Below are 22,629 nucleotides of genomic sequence, written 5' to 3' on the forward strand. Positions count from 1 at the left end.
AAGGACATTGAGGGGCTGGAGCGGGTCCAGAGAAGGGCAATGGAGCTGGGGAAGGGTCTGGAACACAAGATGAGGAGCAGCTGAGGAAGTTGGGGGTGTTCAGCCTGGAGAACAGGAGGCTCAGGGGGGAACCTTACCAGTCTCCACAGTTGCCTGAAAGGAGGCTGTAGCCAGGTGAGGGTCAGCTCCTATACCTCTTCTCCCATGTAACAAATGAGAGGATGAGAGGAAATGGCTTCCAATTGTGCCAGAGGAGGTTTAGATTGGATATTAGGAAAATCTCTTAGTTGAAAAGATGATCAACCATCAGAATAGGCTGTGCACAGAAGTGGTGGACTCAGCATCCCTGGAAGTATCCACAAGGTCTGTACAGGATGTGACACTTGGGGACATGGTTTAGTGGTGAACATGGTCATGCTGAGTTAACAGTTGGACTCTATGACCTTGGATGTCTTTTCCAAACTTAGTGACTCTGTGATTATGCCAATGTTTATGGAGAATATCATAGACACCATTATAGAGAACTCTAGACAGAGAACATAGTGTTCTTGCTCATTCCACAGAGTTTTGAGCTACTGACTACATCCACACTTTCTTAGAGGAAAATCATAATGCACATACTACTTTCATCTACATATTCTGAAACTGAAAAGTTGTCTCAAACCAGTTCATACGGTAAAGCCACAAGTGAAAAGTTTTCGTGTGATGGGACAGTAATCAGGAGACAACTGAAAACTGAATTTCCCAGATGTATTCCAAGGAAGAATTATGTCTTCAGGATAAAACCAGCCCCACATACCTTCGCAGTTTGCAGTCAAGATAGAAAGCTTCCAAAAAATGGAACCCCTTGTTTTGGTGACTTCAAGTCATTTATTGTTTGACTGTTTAACTTTGGCTTGACTGTTTTGCTCTTATTATGGAATAAGAAAAAAAAAAAAGTTTCACCTGCCCAAAACTGAGGCTATTTTCTTTATGAAGAAAGAAAATTTAGTTTGGAAAATCTGCCCAGTGTGTTTTGTAGACTAATGACAATAAGATTAAGAAGCTCTAATGAGCCAACAGGTCAAGAACAGGTAACTTGGGTTTGACTCAAATACTTTTACCAGAGAATTTATTTTAAAAGGACATTAGAAAAGGTGACATTTCTAGAATAATGCAAATAGTAACATTGGACCTAGCAAACACAAACAGCAGAGGGCATGAACACTTGGGATGTCAAAGGTGAGACAGCTCTCACCTGAGGAGTAACTCTCATTTTGTGTAGCTGAAAATCTGTACCACTGATGACAGTAAAATATAACCAGGTACTTTATCAAAGCAAGAGTTTCTCTGCTCTGACAAAATACTCTATGTTTATTTTAATTAAGCTTTGCCACAGAAGTTGAACTCCACATTTCAATGAAAGTAAAATAGTCATACTAGTTGTGTATAATCACGACAGACTGGAAAGAGTAACAGAAAACTGGAAAAAAATCAATAGTATATTTTGTCTAGAAGCAGAATCCACAATATCATACTGAGCAACTGTAGCAAAAGCAAAACCTAAATTTTACCATCAACACAAAACTCACTTAAAGTTAAGGTAATTGGGACTGAGACATTGCTTTGTATGTATGTATGTGATACTCACCTTAGAGAAAAGTTAAATAGGCAGAAGAGATAGATTAGAGAATAGAAGAAGGGAGAGGATTACTGTACATGCCTTCAACTACTCTATTCTGAACAAATATTCCCTGTTGTTTTTTTTTAATTGACTGGGGTGCAATGCCCCAGGCCAATGAGGGTCTAGGAAACCATTTGGACAGTGTCCTTAGCAGCACCTTTAACTGCTAGTCAGTCCTGAACTGGTCAGGCAGTTGGATAAGATGGTCATTGTAGGTTCCTTACAACTGAAAATAACTCCATACTGCTCTGTTCTGTACTAAAAATTTGAGAGGCTGAATATATCCAAATCAAACTTAAAGCTGAATTTTAACACTGGACTCTCCTATGCCAAAGACTATCACTCACATAAAGCTTTGTTTATGAGTTTGACGTTATTTTTTACACAGGAAAAGAAGCCATCCAGAATAGCAAACTCTATCAAAAGAAGAGAACAGAATTCATGTCTGTCCAAGTCACAGGACAGAAACACTTGTAGAGGACTATCCTTCCTCATCTACATGGCTTATACCACTTCTCACTGAAAAACTCCAATCCACTTTGTGAGAAACAGAACAGTTGCTAATGCAAAACAGGCACACCTGGGAGTTGTAAGACAATCATTACTGCAATAAACATTTTGACCACTTCGAAAGAAGTTTAAATACCTCGTCTAAGTTCAGTTTTGCTTTCCTGTATTACAAGGAACAGACAACTCCACTCCATTTAAAGCCAGCACTGGGGATTCTGAGCCAGGTCTTGTGATGGGAACACACTGTCCTACAACCTGCTTCAGATATTTTTCCTGGATGTTTTCTTACCTCCATCTCCTTCTTCTTCTCCTTCATTTAGAACAATAATGCAGATGTGTTTAGTCAGCTGTCGTGTGTTGGAGAATTTCCTATTGCATTTCCTGCATTCCAGGCTGCCTGGTGAGACTTCAGAGGGTTCTGAGGCCTCTTCTGTCCCAGCTGGAGTCCCTTTGCTGGGAACAGGGTTATTTTCTGCCACATCTTCATCCACACAAAACTTTTTCGTGGACCCTTTTGGTCTACCCCTTTTCCTCTTCGCTATGAGAAGCTCTAGAAAAGAAAATTAAAGTTTAAAGTAAACTATAATTAAATTCCACGGCTAATTAGCTAACATTCCTCTGATCTTTGAAAAATAGGTGCCTTAAATGAAGTTTGAGGGGAGTTATCCCAAAAGCTTAAAAAAAGGTTAGCATCACACAAACTTATTTCAAGCAGTGGTATTTGTTGGCATTTCTGATAGCTGCAAAGCAGTAACTTTGTGTTACTGAGATCAGCAGATGTCAAAGTGCCACAGTTTTACTTAATTACACTGCAGTCTTCTAGACTACACTGTGACTCTATCAACACATGTATTCTACAAAATTGCTCTACTGTGTTTCAACACTACAAAAAGCCTTTTAAATTAAATAATTTTCAAATAAATTATCCAGGTATTAAGATGTAATCAGAGAAAACAATGGTTAAGAATGACAATCTCATTGTCCTTTTAATACAGGGAACATTTACTCCCTAATATTTTCTATGGTTCGTGATCACCAGCCCTTTCTAGTCAAAAGCTGGCATTAAAAACTGTTGGTAACAAATAAATTTCAGGAGTCATGCAAAAAAGTTTCCTTAATTAAAATCAGAAATAATCCACAACTCCTAATAAATACAATATAATTTTACATTTCCATAATTCTGTAGAGAAAATATTGATGAAACCCATGAACATGCAGTAACATGGATGTCACTGCACAGAAATGCATGACAACATAAATTGTATTTCCTGCTTAAGATTTCTCTCATCACTGCTGTAGAATTACAGATATTGATAAATTGAGACTGACAGTGTCTGAAAAACCATGAAAAGAGAGAATAGTAAAAAAAATCCAAACCACCAAAAATTTTTCAAGCACAGGTGCCGAAAGACCTTACTGAACTGGTTGACTTAGAGGATATGGAAAAATAAATTACTTAATGAATCTGAAAGGAAGATGATGCAGGAGAACAGAAGGTAGCATCATATTATTCCTATCTATTCATCATTTCCCTAAAACATACAGGCAAACAAAACTCTACATTCAGAGACGACAGCTTTAAGTTAAACATGTAGTTACTATCAAATGAAAAAGAAAGCATTCTGTCTTCTTACAGGAGTGGCTGAATACCTGTCTGCCTAAATAAATATAATAAAATTGCCAAAAAAATCTTACTGTAAATAGAAAAAATGGAACTGTTTCCCATAACCTTTTGCAACCATCCACCAGTGTCCTGAATTTTCATGCTAATCAAGAGCAAAAGTAGTTTGGTCAACTATCAGCCAAAAAGAAAAGGGTGGCTTCAGTGCTCTCAAAACTTGTCTTTGCTACCATTCATGTTATTTTGATATCCACCCACCACAGCAAACAGTACTTGAGTTGAAGAAATTAACAAACAGTTAAACCCAACAACAATTATCTATACATCAACCCATCAAAAGCCCACAGTTTGCTAACTCTCCAACATGAGGCATACAGATGTGGATGCTGTGGACACAGATTACTACAAAACAGTTAAATCCAAGAACTGGAAGAATGAATGAAACCACCATATTCTCTGTGTATGATATTCTCATTCCTTTACTATGTAATCATAAGATTACCCAACAAAAAGAAATGAAGAAAAATCAGGTCAAAGAGATGCTTCTTCCTGACTGTTTTAGTGCAGATTTAATGAAAAACAGAACAGCACTTCCACATTAGGACAGAAACAGAAACAAAATCTCTCATGTAAGTGGACATGTGAAAACTGCTCCTTTAATAGCTGGTGATAGAACCTCTGCTATGGCTTTAAACATTGTGGGTCTTAGCACCATGACTACTGATGGTGTGGCAAAGAAACAAAGAATGTGCAAATTTTAGAAATGCTTGTAAAGGTGTCTACCAGTAGGAGAGTTTACAGCAGCTCTCAACCATTTAAAAGGTTTGGTGGCAAGAGGCAGGCAGCAACAAACACAGGAACAGGAGGGCTCACATGAGCAAATGATACATCACCAGAACTTCCAAGGCTTATCACAATAATTTCTTTTCCTTGCTCCTTGGTTTCCTTTTTCTGGGACAGAACTTATGTCAAGCTACTTTGTGTTAACAATGTCAGAATTAAATTTTTAATGAGGCACATAACCACAAATTCCAGCTGTCTCTTTGCCCAGCTTGTCCCCAGTGAGCTCTTCACACTGCAGTATACAAATTCCAGCTCCAACCACCTCAGATCAACAGCACACAGTAATTCAACAGCAGAACATTGTCATTCATCTGCCAGTACATAACCAAGTTAATCAAATATTGCTTGTTAGAAAAAAGAATCTAAATGCTAAAAATAAAGTAGTATATTACATAAATAATAAAACTTCCTTGTCACTTATTTCAAGGATGCTTAGTCATAAATAGAATTTTTAAATTGGTCATTAAAAAGATTTTTAATTAAGATCTTGTTCCCTCAAGAACAACTTAGTTGTTTCTGGGGATTTTTCACTCATTACAGACTGACTGAAACCAATCTATACTGGCTGCGATTGGATGAACAATAGCAATATCCAGGGAAGACATTCTGTGCTATGCTCTATAATTATGTACTCAAAGACATAAAAAAGACACTTCAAAAAGAGAGCAATGAAGTAAACCATGTGTCTATTTTTATACCATTCCTTTACAGGAACTGCTCACATAAGCTTCTCCAAATCAATCTAATTAATACAAAAAGTTTGTCAGAAGTCACAAAATGCTTGTGCAAATGTGACTTAAAACTCCTGACTATATGTTAACAGGTTAAGGCATTATACAACATGAATCCTTCCTCAAATGTCAGTATAAAAAGTTTACATGTCATCAGTTACAATAGTACATGGCCATATTCAGAATCTTCTGCACACGGTGTCACACAAACGCATGCAATATACATCTCACCCCCAACCTTATTTTGTTACTGCTCTGTTTTTGTACCACCTCCTGTCCCTCAGGTGTGAATGCAGGCTCTGGCTGCACCCGGTGTTCAGGCAAGGATGAGGCTCATGCACACACACACTGTGGGTTTAACTGACCTTAATGAACTGCATTCCTTGGAGGAAATTATGACACTCAGACTGTAACCTCCTTCAAGATTTCATAACTGACAGACACACACATCCCATAATCCAGATACAGCCCAAAATAAACAACAATCCATCACGTAATAACAGTATGAACAGATGAAGCCAGTGCTGTCCCACAAATCCTCACCAATCTGGCTAAGCAGAAGCAAAAGAAAGCCGAGTTTTGACAAGCACCGTGAAGGAAATGGAGATCAGTGTGAAGAATTATAAAAAGCCTTAGGCTAAACTGGAGTATGAATGACTACAGTTACCAGGTAAATACCTGCCATTTCCCCAAACAATGATGTCACACTACAGTGCTGGACAAAATGTGACCTATGCACAGATGTATAATAGCAACATCTCCCTGGTACTCTTGGTTCCAGTTGATTAAAAAAAAAAAAAAAAAAAATTAACATCACTGTGCCAAAATATTTAGGAAAAATCAACTCTAAATAGATCATGGCTTAATGACGGGAAAGTGGCATGACTAAACAAAATTCAACAGAGAGCACTGTAAATAAAGTAACAGTAGAGTAATAAACACCTATTACATGCCTAGCACTTTACTTGTCCCCAGTACTTATAAAATCAGGCAGAACAAAGAGCTCCATTCACAACTCAGCATTCACTCTTCTATACCAATTGTGGGGTAGCTACAGTATTTACCAACACTTGGAAGAGAAATTACATTTCAAAGGACAAAAATATGTTCATCTGTTAGTCACCAAATACTAAAAGTTGCAATTTCTAAGACCATCATTCACCAATTACTTCTTCTTTCAGTGACAATGCTGAATTACTACAAAGACTGGTTCACTGACAAATAATTGTACACCACAAACTTTCTAAGTTTTATCTGCTGCAGATTCCATAGCAGGAGGGAATAATTGATGCTTTGAAAGAAGAACTCTTTCCAAATGCTATGTTGAACTATAGAACACCATGTATTTTTAAAGAGAACACAGAAAATAATTCAATGGGACTTCAGAACCCTCTTTTCCACTCAATCTGCCTGATGGGAAAGATGGAATGCTAAAGAATGCCTAGAATATTAATAGAGAACTATGGAAAAGTAATCTACCTTGACATTCTTACTGACAGCAAATGGCAAAGAGCTGGGCTACATAACCTGAAAAAGGTGGCACCACAGGAGCACATCAGATGAACAAAACTATTCACTGAGAATAATGAGAAAAGTTATATATTAATAATTTACCTAAGAATGTTGTAGTTTACATAAGATTTGCAGAGTTGTTTTCTAAAAGTCAATTATTTCTAATTTCTACTGCTTCAGATCATAATGGTAATTACAAACTATCCTCATAAATGCACAATGCATGCTGAACACATACAATACAGAAACTGCAGAAACTCCTGACAAAAACATCAGGAGAAGTTTACAGCAGAGCCTTTTTATTAAAATTAATAAAACAAGCTGCCAGTCTCACTGTGCTCAGAAACATATGCAGTGAAGGGATAACTGGAAAAAAGATTTGAAAAAGGAAAATGCATTCTGCATTTTCTGCATGTCCGAGGAATTAATTCTGTGCTGTGGAAAAAAAAAAAAATAAAGATTGGAATGACATTTTGAAAACTGATTTGAAATTTATTTATCATCTTCTGATACACTGGTAATTCTGGGCATTGTGTGAAATTATATTCTGGTGAGATTTTTTTCTCACCAGCCACATGAGAAGACAGCAGTTCTAGAGGAATACTACGTGACCATTATTAGAAATATATTCTTACGTTGATTAAGTTAATATAATTACTGAATTATATTATTATTATTACTGGTAAATAAGTGAAGAAACATCTCATATATATATATATATATATATATATATATATATATATATATATATATATGTTAAAACCAAAAAAATTCTTAGATGTATGACATTAAAGGGCAGTTGATCCATAAGCATATAGTTCTTAAAATCCAGAAATTATGATTGAAAAATCCTAGTGCTTGTGTTAAATATGAGGTTTGCCAACAATATAAATCTATTACTCAGTAAAGGCATAAAAGCAGATAAAAAGTCTCAATTATTTTGAACCCATTGCTAACATTCCAAAGAATGGCAATTATGATCAGTTAAAAATGGAATAGAATGAATGTAACTTCTTCCATTGCACAGTAAAATTTTTATGTGTAATTAATTCAACCTCTGATTGTTTTATTTACTAGCATCACTATCAAAACACAGTTAAAAATTATGAATTGTGTCACTTCCTTTTTGGAACAGAACTATTAAGATTACCTGAATCACAAGAAACAAGCTAGACAACTCAAAAAGGACACCTAAGCCTCAAGAGACACTCTCACCCATGGTGTCTTTTTCACTGCTGCTAGACAATCTTCCTACTGCTACTACAGAGCTCAAATTAAAGATGCAGGAAGCAAACTTAGCTAAACTTGACATTGAAAATTAATGAATCAGTGTCATCATTCCCTAAGACACACAGAGTTTATCCATATCTGTCATGCTACGTATTCCATGCTGAATGAAATTTGGGGTGGCAGTTGTGCACTGCATATTACAAAAACAAACTATGGAAACCATTCTACACACAACGTACAGTCATCACACCACAGGTTTTATTAAAAAAATATGACACACTGAAAATTACGTTCCTCTCAATTTATGAATGTACCTTCTCCATCCTTGCTTGTGTTTGTGGGTACTGTTAGAGGTTGGAGAGGAATAATGATGTCATCCACACTGGTCCCTTCTTCTGTGTGTTTCTCGGAGACATGGGACAACAGCTCGGACTTATTTGGTGAAAATAAGTTACAAAGCTTACACATGAAGATGGAAGCAATCCCTGAAAAAACAAGTTTAAAAACAAGGAATTAGTGTTTTCAAATGTAAGTCATTTATGTTACCATCAGTTACTGGAATTTTGGTTCAGTCAACATAGTAACTACAATTTACTTAAGACACACAACGGGCAGCAATGAGGTGAAACAACGAATGTTGTATCACCAAATGAACACATTCATAAAACATCCCCAAATGAATTAACTGAAGAAATGGGTAAACTCCTAGCTAGATCCACAAAGAGCAAAAAATTTCTTCTGGCTGAAATCTTAGAAATGTTTTAACACAACACAAAAGGAAGAACAACAAATTAAGACCTTTTTCCCTTTCCAGACTCAAACATCATTGTAATTTTATATATTTTCAAACACACGGTAAAATGATATGCAAGACATGACATCCTTATAAAGTTTCATGAGAAGTTCCCGCTGATTTAAGAAAAAACAAACAAACAAAAAACAAACCCCAAAACAAACTAAAAACCTTCAAAGCAGCAGGAGCAAATGAAGAATGCCATTAAAACTCCCTCTGGTCAATGCTTTAAACAGAAATTTGACACAACTTTTTAGGCAAAGCTTTATGTTTATTTTTAAGTCATAGGTACTTTAAGTGTGATGCGATAGCAAAGCCTCAATAAATTAAATTACAATAAAGAAAAATTAATATAATCCCAGATATTAAAAAAAGCTTAAAAATTTTGGCCAGAGAAATTCAGAGGACTTTATTTTCTAACACTTCAGTCTTTTAGTTTAGTGGTTGATTTTTGAAGAATCCCTACTCTCTTTAGGGTCCAATGAAACCAAAAAACAACCAGGAACCAATTTTAACAGCACACTTGTTCTCCACTGACATTTATAAAGTTCTGGCCCAGAGACTGGTTTCAACTGCTACTCTCCCTCCACCTCCCTATGAAAAATTAGGAACATAAACCCACTGACACCAAACTGGAACAAGCAGCACTTCTGAGGTACAAGTCAAACCACAGATCACTGGGTTAGTACAGAAATAAAGTGATAGTGAATTTTGGGATGAATATGGGGGTAAGAGAACAGGGAAGCTGTATTTTGGGAGCTATTTTTAAAACCAACTTAAGCACCCCCCTATTGAACATTATTCCACTTCCTTCACAACACACTATTTATACAGTTCACCCCACTGAAAAAATTCTTTAAATTATTTAAAGTGTCCTGAAAGTTAAGAAGAGCAGAGGTCTCTCTTTTAGAGGTGTTTCCACTTGAAACATAACAAAAGCAGAGCTCAAAACCTAACGGACAGGCTATGCCTTCATCTCTTTCAAAACATCTCTGAGAAAAACAACTCCAATACTGCTCCTGTTCGAAATATCCTTATTACACACAAGCAGCTACCTAAGTACAATCAACGTGTTCTCTCTCAGGAGCTCGGCTGGGTTCCTTCTCAGGCATTCTGCTGTCTTGAGCACACAGATATTTCTGTTTGGATTGCAGTATGTTGAAATGTTCCTTTGAACTAGTTCTGCTCTAGTTAGCATTATTAGTTTTTGGTTTTTTGGTTTTGTTTTTTTTTTTTTTTTTAAGGACATGAAGCCTGTTATTGACCCAGCAGATAACAACTCTTCTTTTTAAATGTAAATGCAAAATAAAACCTATGAACATTTACCTAGACATTTAACTGCACGATTTAGCTGACATTTCTGTTTTGAGGCTCTATTTGTCACTGTTTCCTGACATGCTGGCTGCTGTTTTCCCTAGAAGTTCAGGCTCAGTGTTTTGTCTCTTGTCTCCTCCCTCAGCTGCTGCAATCAGTACTCACACACCACTTTATCTCTCACTCCTCCCAGCGACGACTTGGGGAGGGGCAGAAGGGTAAGAAGAATGGGCAGAAGCTTCTGTGGGTGTTTGAAGTGTTACATTACCAAATCCAGATGTGAACAGCCCAGGTGGCAGAACACAGTGAGTGCCAGTGAAGGTGCAGGAAGCATCAGAACACACAGAAGATGCACGAGATTTACTCAGAGGTGAGATGGAAACCCAACAAAGTAAAGAAATTATTTTGGGAAGAATGACTGGAAAAGGAGGTCAGAGAGCAGAGGATAAACTCTGCTGATCACCAGACTAAACAAGTACGGAATAAGCAAACAATAATTGATTACACAGTAGCTAATTAGGCAGTGCAGCAATAAAGCAATGAATTATAGTCAATTAAGTGCAAAAATCAAATAAGGAATAAGTTAATTAACTATGCATGGAATCAATGACTAATTAGTGAACAATTAATTTATGTAGGAAATCAACGGAGCAATTAATTAGGCAGCAATTAAATATTCAGAGAAAGAAAGGAACAGTAATCAAGTATGCAGGTACACAAACATCAGGAAATTCAGCCAAAACCAATCTGGGACATTCTGTTCACTAAACATGCTTTGTGGCAATTCATTATCTCCAGTTTGCCCCTATAAACTGTGCTAAATATACACTGAAATAAATAATACCAATAATTTTCTCCTTGACTACGTGTAAAATTGAGTTAGAATGTAAGTAAAGCCTTTTTTTTTTCTAATTCTTCCAAAACCCTCAGCATATTGCTTAACTAGTAGGGTAACTTTTTTCACACTAACCACATCTACAGCAAAAGGAGTTCAGCAAATGGATTACTAAAACAAAGAGCAAGCTACAGACTAGGAAGCAGATTCCCTGATTCTCAATCCCCTTCACAAAGCATAAACCAGTATCTGTCCTGTTTTCCTTTTCACCTTTCTTTTCAAAGAAGCAAGAGTTAACTTCTGTAAGTGCCTTCGAAGTTCTGAAGGCATTAAAAAGAATTAGAACTCCACAATTAAATACAAAAATAAAAAGTCACTGGGTAGTTGTTGGCCTGTGGAAAAAAGTTGATGTGATCAATAATTATACATCTGGTCAACCTTCCTAAAATACACAGCAATGAAGTTCAGAATATGAATAATTACTTATTTCCTTCTAAACTTATTACACAACTGAAACAAACTTTGAGACCTCATCACCATCAAATTCTTAGCAGGAACTTTCTGCAATTAAAAATCTTATTCCTCAGACTGCAACTTGGTCTTGTTGGGCTTTTTGGGCTTTTTTTCCCTCTTTCTGCACAGGTATCAAGTACAATAAAAAGTGGGCACAACTATTCCAATCAAAAATTATTTGTTTTGTGAAAGAACTTTTCATATACAAATGTTGAGCATGTAAGATATTGAAGTGTATAAGAACAATAAACAAGACTTTTTCTGTTTAGGTAGAAGCAATGAAATGTGAGGTAGCAGTTAATATGAAAGCAGCATGTAAAAAGCCAGTAACTTTTGTTTAAGACAAGCAACGCTATTTCTTAGCAATGAAACAGTTTAAACTGAACATAAAAGAATGGGCAAATACAGTAGAAGAAATTATGACATCCTGTACTACTGTGAGATACTATCAAAATACTTTACTTGTAAGATTTTACTACTCCTCTGAGCATGTTACAGGCTTTTCATTTTCAAAGCCATCTCAGGCACCCAAAATTTTCACAAACATGTTACAGTGTATCTCTGATTTTTATTACTTCACCTCCAGGACACTTGTTTGCTGGTTTCCTGATTTTGGTATTTTTTTTTCTTTTTTTATTTTTTTTTCTCCTGTTGTTTACTTAAAATCTACTTTTTATAGACCACATAACATTTTAAGGACTATTTTAATAACGACGATTATAAACTGATTTTATTTCTCTTCATTTCTTAAGGAAAAAAATCAAATAAATCAATACTGGTTTCTGGCTATTTTTTGTATTTTGATTCATCAAGAAATTAATACCCAGTATTACAGCACAGCTCCAAATCAAAAGCATTATCTTTGATAAGTGTTAAAGGGAAAAAAAAGTATATAAAGTCTATAAAACAAACTCTTTGCTACCATTAGAACAACAGCACCACAAGACCCTGTGCTCAAAATTAACAAATTAACAGTACTAGAAGCAGCAGGTGGAGAATCAAAAACTATTTTAAGGCTTCCTTCATCTGAATTTGGGCAATTCCAAACAGTAAGCAACAGTTTGTTAATTCACCAGCACAAAATGACTGCTGAGACAAAACCAGCTGTGCAGAAAGCATTCAGTCAAAGAAAAGGTGCCCCTGACCATGACTGTTCTTGCTCTTAGCTGCTAACTAAAATCAGGACAATTTAATTATCATTAGTTAAGTACCACAACCTTTATTTTAACATTAAGGAACACCACTTCAGCAGTGTCAGAAGAGGATGCATTCCTGCAAACACTAAAAGATGATACTAAAATCAATACCATTTAATATGGTTTTATGGAAAACCCAGTCATAATACATCCACCATTTTTAATAGCCAGGCCATAAGTGAGTTTTACTCAATGATCTACATCTGTTGAGGCTCTCAGACATTGCGTACAAGACTAAATTGCAGTGATGTTTCTGAATGTTTATGAGTAAGAAATAATCTATTTTAAAATCTCTCTTTCCTGTGAGGGAGGTGAGACACTGGCATAGGTTGCCCAGAGAAGCTGTGGATGGCTCCATCCCTGGAAATGTTCAGGGTCAAGCTGGATGGGGCCCTGAGCAAACTGGTCTAGTGGAAGGTGTCCCTGCCCATGGGCAGTGGAACTGAGTGATGTTCAAGGTCCCTTCCTACCCTAACCACTCTGTGATTCTATGATCTATACAATACAAATATACTAGGACTGAAAAACAAACACACACTCATTAAGGTGCCTGGGGTATGAATTCAACACCATGCCATTGTGAGCAGAACGAAGCTGGCAGTTCTGTATATAACTATTAGAAAATTACAAGTTGAGAAATAAAAATGGAGGAGCATCAGGCTTTGCCTAAGCAAAAATTTAAAGAAGTATGAAAATGGTTTTAAAATTAGACTGAAGGGTAGGTAACAAGTGCAAAAGACCACAAAGATGAAGTTGATTCACCTTGCAACAGGAAAAATCAGAGACTACTTTCAAATGAAGGATAACACAGAAAATCGTATTTTTTGACAGGAAAGAACAAAACAATTTCTTAGGTTTGTTTTTCTAGTTGCTTTTTAAAAAATATAATTAACTACTACTATAGTAATGCAAGAAGCCTAATGAAATGGCAGAGTTGGAATGTCTAGTTGTAAACAAGGATTACTGACATTCATACACTCAACCAATTACCCATTGTTGTAATGCCAGTGGGTTACTACCACTACCAAAATATTGAGGACAAAGTAGGATATATTCCTTTTTTTAAAAAAAAATAAGGCCTTTCAGAAGCAGCTTAGGGTAAAATCTGATTAACAGGCTATTTTAACAACCTGAGGAATTTAAATACACTGCAGAGAAAAGTAAAGTGTAAGGACTACACACCAGCAACAATCTGACCACAGGGGTACCAATGACTACAGCACACTGGAGAGGATAAAAGACACAACAAAGAGAGAGACAATATATTGTAGGTTTTAATTAGCCTTGTGCAGAGTCATTAAATGTCAGGTCAGGACAGGATGCCAAGAGTAAATGGACACCATTTGGACACCATTAATGACTTTTTCACCATGCAAGAAGACAGGGAAACCATATGAGGAGAAACAGTTCTTGAATTTACCAGAAGTAAAACACAGGGCCCTTTTCAAAGTGACATTATTTGAGAGTTACTCTGTAACCATGATTAAAGTACTACTCAAAAGCCCTCTTAAAAGTGATAAAAGAGCCAAATATTTGTGTTTTAATTCAACAATGGAAACTATATAAAGATAAAAAGCATCTTTAACAAAACAAACCACAAAAAAAAATGTTCCAAGACAAGTTAAAGCCTTGAAAGCAGCATGAAGGCTATTTAAAGGCATCATATTTGATGCTAATCATCAAAGAAAGTTTTAGAAATGGGAAGGAAAAATCCAGCACAGCTAAATAGCAGTGAAATGAACTTTCAGTAGCAGAACACATCTTCATAGAAGTTTCGTAAAATGAGGAATGCAAAAGAAGATTTGAATTGTGTCAAATTTAATGTAAAAACACAGTGAGGTGGGTAATTAAGCAACATTTTAAAAGCATCTGAACAGTAACAGGCCTGTTCAAGAGCCTGTGTAATGAAAAGTAATCTATATAGGAAAAAGACCCTTCAAAGAAGGTAAGCCCATAGCAAAGTAAGTTTTTCAATTTGCTGTCATTTTATAATGGCTTGGAGAGGTTTTCTGAGAAAGATGTCACTTATAGCAAACATTTTAAAGACAGTCTCAAAACAAGGTTAGGAACTGTACTCCTCAGAAACAAAACCTTAGAGCTAAAACAGACAGACCTATAAAAGAGATGGTCCTACAATACAAAGGCCTATTAAAAATGAGAAAAGATCCATACTGGTCTTACATTTTGGATACTGTTCCTCTACTGAAATAATAATAATAATAATCACAATTGTTATAAATAACTATGTAGCTGCTGGCTTTCACTATTATGTATTGCTTTTGCAAATTATTATTAATCACAACAACTTTGATATAGTACAGTTTGTAATCACTTTTAACTGCTTTAATACAGTGTAATTTGTCAGGTTTTGTGACCAATGCCCTGGCCCTTTGTAGCATACATATTAATGTGATAAATATACATTATAACTTAAGCTTTCACAAAAATATTAAAATAGAGACTACGTGTTGTGCATTCTAATGTTAACCTTTGCAGAAATAGCTAATGCCTTTATTTTCATAACTGACCATGGTAAGAATAACTCAGGCAATTTTGTGAAATGGCTAATGTTGATTTAATGTACTTGTGGATTATCTTATGTATATGATAACATTGGAAAGAACCAGGTAAATAAACATCGAAGAAAGAATGCAAGGAGGAATTAACTACTGACCCTTCAGCTATCAAGAACTGTCAAACCACAGAACGGGGGGGTTTGTGAGGAAATAAAATACATAAATTCCATCTGTAGTATGACACAGACTTGCAGAAGACAGGTCAAGGGTTGAACCACGGAAAAGAATTCCTGGAACATGTAAACTCAAAGGAGTATTTCAATACGTATAAGCTTCACAAATATGCATTTGACCAATGTAATGAAAAATATATAAAAAAAATTGTTTTAAGTTGACTGGTGTGCCTCTGGTTCCAAAGCACCCAGTGCCGTTTACTGTCCCTTTTATCCCTTATTAAACTAGTAAAAATTTTAAAGGGCAAGTCTTGTTTCTCACAATAATTATTATCCTTAAAAAGCAGAGAAATAAGGAAGATCAACAGCACAGCAGAGTTCCATACATGAGCAGTTAAATAAATTCCAGGGGGAGGGGGGGGAAGTGGTTGTTTTGGTTGTTTTGTTTTTTTTGTTTTTTCCTGGAAGGATGTAACTGAAGACTGGAGAAAGGGCAAAGTGTAAAATTAAGAACTACCATACCAGGTGTCATGAAGGACATGACCTCTCTGAAACTACTTTCTGCCCTGCAGCTGATCTCTCCCTGCTGCTGCAACTCCAAGGTGGGTACACATCCACTTGGTGCCCAGAATTCTTAGAAGCTGCCCAGGAAGCACCAAGTTGACATTGACTGGTTGGGGCTCAGCAAAGCCCATAAGAACGGCTAAGTCCATATTGTGGACAAGTATCACTATGTGCATACCCTGTTCTTACACTTCTCTATTTAAACACCCACTGTGTGCTGTTAGGCACGTGAAATGTCAGAAGTGTAACAAAATTAGGATCCAAATAATTCAATAATTTCCAACATTATATTTTGCACCTCACAATACAAACACTGCATGGCGTAGACCTTAACATAGCTCAGTTGCTCCAGCATTCAAACATCATCATTTCCATGTGTGGGGTCCCAGAGGTGGGCACAGCACCATAGGTGGGGTCTCACCAGGGTAGAGCAGAGGGGCAGAATCCCCTCCCTCCACCTGCTTTGGATGCAGTCCAGGACACGTTTGGTTTCTGGGCTGCCAGAGCACATTGCTGGGTCATGTCCAGCTTCCCATCCACCAACATCCCAAGTCCTCGTCAGGGCTGCTCCAATCCATTCCCTGCCCAGTCTGTGTTTGTGCTTGGGACCGCCCCAGCCCAGGTGCAGGACCTGCAACTTGGCCTTGCTGAGCTCCCCAAGTTTCACCCAGGCCTTCACCCACCCTCACCTAAACCAAACACATTGTATTTAACCAGTCTGATACTTTATTTGTGTAAAGAAACTTGCATTTGAAACTACTGGAGTTTAACTGGTGGTAGTAAATAAAAGCACATAGATTCTTCTGTTTTATACACACCATCTTCACAAATGATCCTGGAAAAAATGTTAAATAGAGTTCTTTAAAAGAAGACAACTGTCTCCACATATTTATGTTGGCTAAAATATATAAAATTCATGAGTTGGATATAACATGGATTTAATAGGATATTCAAATAACTAGGAAACTATTTTCAGTTTAGAATAATCACTTTATCAAACATATCAACAGGATAGCTTTTCCATCGTTAAGGAAAAAAATAAAAGCCATAGTAAATATGTTTATGGCAAGACATTTTTCTTTTCATGTTCTAAGAACTCCCTCGTGTGGCTAAACACAACACTGCTTAAGGTTTCACTGAAATACACTAATGCACAATATCAAAATGTGTAAGGTACACTACCAGACATCAAAACCCCTCAGAACCCCCCACAGTAGAAGCATAAACTACATATCAGTCACCGATTTCAGGATGCACTGTATGAAACACTCTGAACCTGATTTTTTGAAGCAGTCATATTGGAAATCCATCTGGGGTCAGACACACCTCTGCAGCAGCAATACCAAAAATACTGAACACTCAACAGTTCTGGGTTCAACCACACTAAGAACGCATTTTATTAAGACAAATGTACTTGAATAAACATGACTTTATTAGTAGCACCAGTAGTAAGAGAATTATTTCTCAATGAAATTTGGATCCCAGAACATAAAGCAGTACTGGAATGTTTTAACAATAGTCTATAAGTAACACAGCACCTGTTAGCTATTATGATAATGCAATTCTCCTCGGCATAAAATCCTATTTCACAGAATAGATGAGGTTAGAAGGGCCCTCTGGAGATCACCTAGTCCAACCCTCCTGCCAAAGCTGGATCACCTGGAGCAGGGGACACAGGAATGCATCCAGGTGGGTTTTGAACGTCTCCAGAAAAGGAGACTCCACTGGGCAGCCTGTTCCAGTGCCACCCTCAACAAAAAGAGGTTCTTCTTCATGCTGCAGTTGAACTTTCTGGGTTTTAGAGTATGGCTATTACCCCTTAGTGGTGGTTTGAGTTGTAAACTATCCATCAACACCTCTAAGGACAGGTAGAAATAACTCAGGATTCTAAAATTTAAGGAGTCAACTCGGGCAATGACAACCAGAAGCCAAGTTTGTGTACACAGGGTAATGAACAGGCATTAAGTTACTGCAACATCACAAACTTGTACTGCAACAGCACACAAGGCTTGTGAAAGGCAGAAGGCACATAAACAGCACTCCTGAGGCTGCCATCACCGTGTAACTTCATTAACTGCTCCAATGAAAGCCAGACCAACACAAGGCACACCAAGGCCTGAGATGACAGTGCAGTGGAAACATCTTTTAACACATTTTAAACATCTGCCTTCTGCAGCTGAACTGTGGGGACCTTGAGCTGTTAACACTATTTAGATCAGCTGCCAGAGGAGCTCACCGGTGTTTCAAACCCAGGTGAGCATGTAATCACGGAATCAGAAGATGGAAAGGGGTGACCTCGAAGATCACCCATTCCCAACCTCCCTGCCGCGGCCAGGACAACTAGACCAGGTTGCTCAAGGCTTTATCCCGTCTGGTTTTGAACACTGCCAGGTTCGGGGCAGCCACAACTTTCCTCGTCAACCTGTTCCAGCGTCTCACCACCCTCACAGTAAAGAATTTCTTCCTAATATCCAGACTGAAATTTCCCTCTTTCAGTTCGCACCCATTCCTCCCGGTCCTATCACTACATTCCTGACGAAGAGTCCCTCTCCTGCTTCCCTGCAGGCCCCCTTCCCATCCTGTGAGGCTGCTATGGGGTCTCCACGCTTCCATTCGACGCCAGCAGCAGCTCCAGCTGCTCGTTCCCATCTGCTCCCGACTCGCTGCTAAAGCGGCGGTCCCGGGACGGGTAGCCGGGGCATAGCAGGACTCCCAGGCTCGGGCTGCCCGAGCCCTCCGGCGGCTTTCGGAGCCCCGCCCGACCCCGGAACCCCCGAGGCCGCCGGGCAGCGCGGGGCGACGGACGCTGGGACGGCCGCCACTGTGGGAACTACTTGTCGTGCGGAAGGAGCGTCACACACCCCTCCGGAACTAGTTCCCCCCTCCCGCCGCGCGGGGATCCGTGCGCGCTCCCCCGCCCGCCCGGCCCGGCCCCGCTCACCTGCAGCCGCCGGCTCCATCGCCGCGGGGGCTCAGCGGAACAGCGCGCCTGGGGCCGAGCGCAGCCCGCTTGGAAAACAGAGTGACGGAAAAGGAGGAAAAAAAAAAAAAAAAAAAAAAAAAAAAAAAAACAAACGCCGAAAATCAGGTCCCCGTGCGGCGCCTTATGGCGAATCTGCCGACACGGCAGTGGCAGCTCGGTTCGGCGGGGCGGGGCGGCGCCTGCGCAGTGGCGGCTGCGCGGGGCCGCGTCCCCTGAGGCGCCGCCCGCGGGCTGAGGGAGCGGCAGGAGGAGGATCGTGGGCCGGGGGACATCGTGACGGGAGACACCTAGGACAGCCCCGCCGCCAGCTCCCCGTGCCCCTCTGAGCACCCGCCGCCCGTCCCAGGACCCGGGAGGCCGGGGCTGCACAGCTCAGGCTGACACAGCCTCGGGATGTCAAAGGCGTTTTACTTCACCACCTGTGGGTAAAAAGTGTTTTAATGAGCTTGGTACTTTAGCACATACGAGATAGTCGAGATACAGAATTAAGTGGGTGGAAGGGACCTCAAAGACCATCTCATTCCAACCCCTTTAGCACGGGCAAGAAGACCTTCCACTAAACCAGGTTTTTCTGAGCCCCTTCCTGCCCGGCCTTGAGCACTTCCAGGAATGGGGCATCCACAGCTTCCCTGTGAATCTTGAGTTTAACTGACTCAATTTTATCTGCAGTCTTGCCACTTTCGCAGTAAAGGATTTCTTCCTAATTTAAACCTCGCCTTCGAGGTAAGAGCTGAGATCATGGTGACCCAGGCTGTGTGTCCGGTGTCCTCCGTGTCACCACAGGTAACTGGCAGGACTGTCTGAACAAAAACCTTTTGTGCTTATGGGCATGAAAAGGCAAGTGTGAGGAGGCAGGGTCATTTGTGTGTAAAAGTCACCTCTTCTCGCTGGTGTCACAACTTCTACCAGCTTTACACAGAGCTTTGCTCCACCAGTCCCTACAGGTGTAGGAAGACTAGTGAGGGCCAGGTGGGGCCCTAGCCCCCTGCAGACAGATTGGGCAGCTGTATTTCACCAGTGTTCACCCCATCAATGCTCCTCTTACTCAGAATTACTTGGGAGACAAAAAACATATTCTTTAGAATTTATGTCAGAGACCCAAGCAGAAGGCAGAAGGGAAAGACCAGACCTTTCCAGAGGCTGTGGTTGCTCCTCTGACCAGGTGGAAATAACAGAGCGGTATTACAGCAGAGTCATCACAGGGTGGTCTGACCTCCTGAGAAGCAACATTGGGAGCCTGTCTTAGCCTGCTGCCTCGACCTGCCCTCTTTACCTTCTGGACTCCTTGTGCCCATTTCTGCCCCTCCTCCCACCCACTGCACATATCTTCTGGAGAACATTTCATACTTCTAGGAGCAATAAAGATGAAAGCACACTTGTGCTCAGGCACACACTGCCCATGAAAGGAAGGGACTGTGCTCTTTTTTGGACACGAATAATATTCATCCTTACCTTGGCATTAAAAGAACATTCTCCGTTCCTTGAGTCACTGAGTCTCGCTACAGCAAGTAGGGTAGATTGTCCTGCCAAGAAAAGCACTTGTCTTCACACAGAACTTCTGGTTGAGCATCCATGCATTATTCTGTCACAATTTTAATAATAATAACAACAACATCTACCAACTGCTAGAGAATGCAAAGTTCAAATACAGAGCAAGTTCAGTATTGCACTGGGCTTCAGTCTGCATCTGGAGCTGGAATCCATGAACAGTGTGGATGCCCTTATTGAGGGCACAGCAGATGCTAACTTCTCCTTTTCCCAGTTATATGGTTTTATTCACAAATAGGAAAAGCACTTCACTGAAGATGTGTATTCCCAAGTGTGAAATGAGAGTGCAGCTTGCTTAGCTGTTCTATAAGAGCAGCCCAACAGAATTAAGGTGGTAAAATCAATCAAAAGTTAGAATTAGTACTGCTTTGTGCAGTTTTTCATTTGCATAAGCTATTTCTGGGAATCTTTTACATCTCACAGTCATACGCTGCATTTGTTTAGAATCTCTGACTCATTCAGCATTGCTTACGTACCTGACCTAGATATGAATGAGGGCTACACAGCACAGAGGCTCATCTGTAACACAAGACTCTGCTTCATTTGTTACAGAAGCTGAAAAACGTTGAGGAGTAAACATGAGGAGTAAACATGAGGTTTTATGAAGAGAAACTAGGAACAGATTTTTCTCTCAGAGTTAATTTATGACACAAAAACAGCATTCATTAATTGCATCTTCCTCCTTTCCTGCTTCCTCACTGTGGCATTTGCAGTGTGCTTTATCTGTTTCTTTAGTTGAAAATTTGAGCATCTGTGCTTAAATGTGATAATTACTTTTAAATCCCCTTATCCTAGATGTCTTAAATTTAAGCTATCCAGTTAGGGAAACTTTACCCTAAACTTCAGTGCGTCACTTTCCTTTTCCTGTGAGCATTTCAGAAAGTAAAGTCATTTCTGCTGAAATAGCAAATCAGTAACTGTGCCATAAACACCCAAAACAAAATGAGGCAAAGCTCTGTAGAGGGAAGATAACTGGCTAAATGAGGCAGTTGTCTGGTGAGAGAAAGCAGTAAATTGTGTGTTTGTGACCTAAGGATCTGCAACAAAAAATACCAAGAGAATAAAAGCAGACATATGCCAACAGCCCTGAATGAGTCACTTAATGACCTTCTGGTGCTTGAATTTCCAACCGGATTTTTATTGTAATACCAATATTTTAAGACAAAAATCCTTTAGCATTTTATGAAGAAGAGTGCATAAAGCATTCTAACAAGAGAGCAGAACTCATATGTATAACAAACTAAACTATTGTAAGAAACAGTGTAAATTAAAAATCTTCAACTTTGTGTGCACTTGCTATAGAAGGGAAAAAGCCCAAAACATCTGTCTGTACTTGCTTGTAAACAATTCCCTCGGCAGCTTGTTCCAGTGCCTGACAATCCTTTCTGTGAATATCCAATAATATATAACCTAAACTTTCCCTGGTTCAACTTGAGGCCTTCACCTCCTTGTTTCTTGGGAGGCCAGCTCTCATCTGGATACACCCTCCTTTCAGGCAGCTGTGGAGAGCAATTAAGTGCCCCCAAGCTTTCTTTTCTCCAGGCTGAACACTCCCAGCTCCCTCCGCTGCTCCTCATCAGACCTGTGCTCCAGCCCCTTCCACAGCTCCTACACATGGGTCACCATTCACCACCACTCTCTGGGCTCAGCCATTCAGCCAGTTTTTAAGCCAGCAAAGAGTGCACCTTCCCAAGCTATGGGAAGCCAGTTTCTCCAGGAGAATTCTGTGGGAAGAGGTGTCAAATGTTTTGCTGAAGTCCAGGTAGACAACATCCACAGCCTTTCCCTCATCCACTACATTGTCACCTGGTCATAGAAGGTCAGGTTGGTCAAGCAGGACCTGCCATTCATCATCCCATGGGGGCTGGGATGATCCCCTGGTTGTTCTGTATGTGGTGACACTCACACTGATTTGCACCATCATCAGGCTGTGGTTCCCCACATCCTCCTTCCAGCCCTTCACGTAGGTGGGTGTTGCATTTGCCGCCCTCAAGTCATCTGGGACCTCCCCAGTTAGCCAGGACTGCTGACAAAAATGGACAGTGGCAGGGTGAGCTCCTCTTCCATTCTGTCACTACCCTGGG

The 22,629-nt window shown here is 39.4% G+C and overlaps 1 protein-coding gene across 1 annotated transcript in view; it reads right to left on the reverse strand.

Annotated features, from left to right (window-relative positions):
- The window catches only part of ZFAT (zinc finger and AT-hook domain containing), a 77,439-nt gene extending 58,027 nt beyond the window's left edge, over positions 1 to 19,412 (reverse strand). Inside the window, exons 1-3 of the mRNA XM_062491874.1 lie at positions 18,956 to 19,412; positions 8,425 to 8,595; positions 2,463 to 2,723 (exon numbers count right to left, since the gene is read on the reverse strand). Coding sequence (XP_062347858.1) covers positions 2,463 to 2,723; positions 8,425 to 8,595; positions 18,956 to 18,974 — 451 coding nt within the window. The 5' untranslated portion in view covers positions 18,975 to 19,412. The remainder of the gene's footprint in view (positions 1 to 2,462; positions 2,724 to 8,424; positions 8,596 to 18,955) is intronic.
- Positions 19,413 to 22,629: the final 3,217 nt, after the last annotated feature.

The sequence above is a fragment of the Cinclus cinclus genome, chromosome 1, assembly GCF_963662255.1.
Source record: "Cinclus cinclus chromosome 1, bCinCin1.1, whole genome shotgun sequence".
In the NCBI taxonomy this organism is placed as follows: domain Eukaryota; kingdom Metazoa; phylum Chordata; class Aves; order Passeriformes; family Cinclidae; genus Cinclus; species Cinclus cinclus.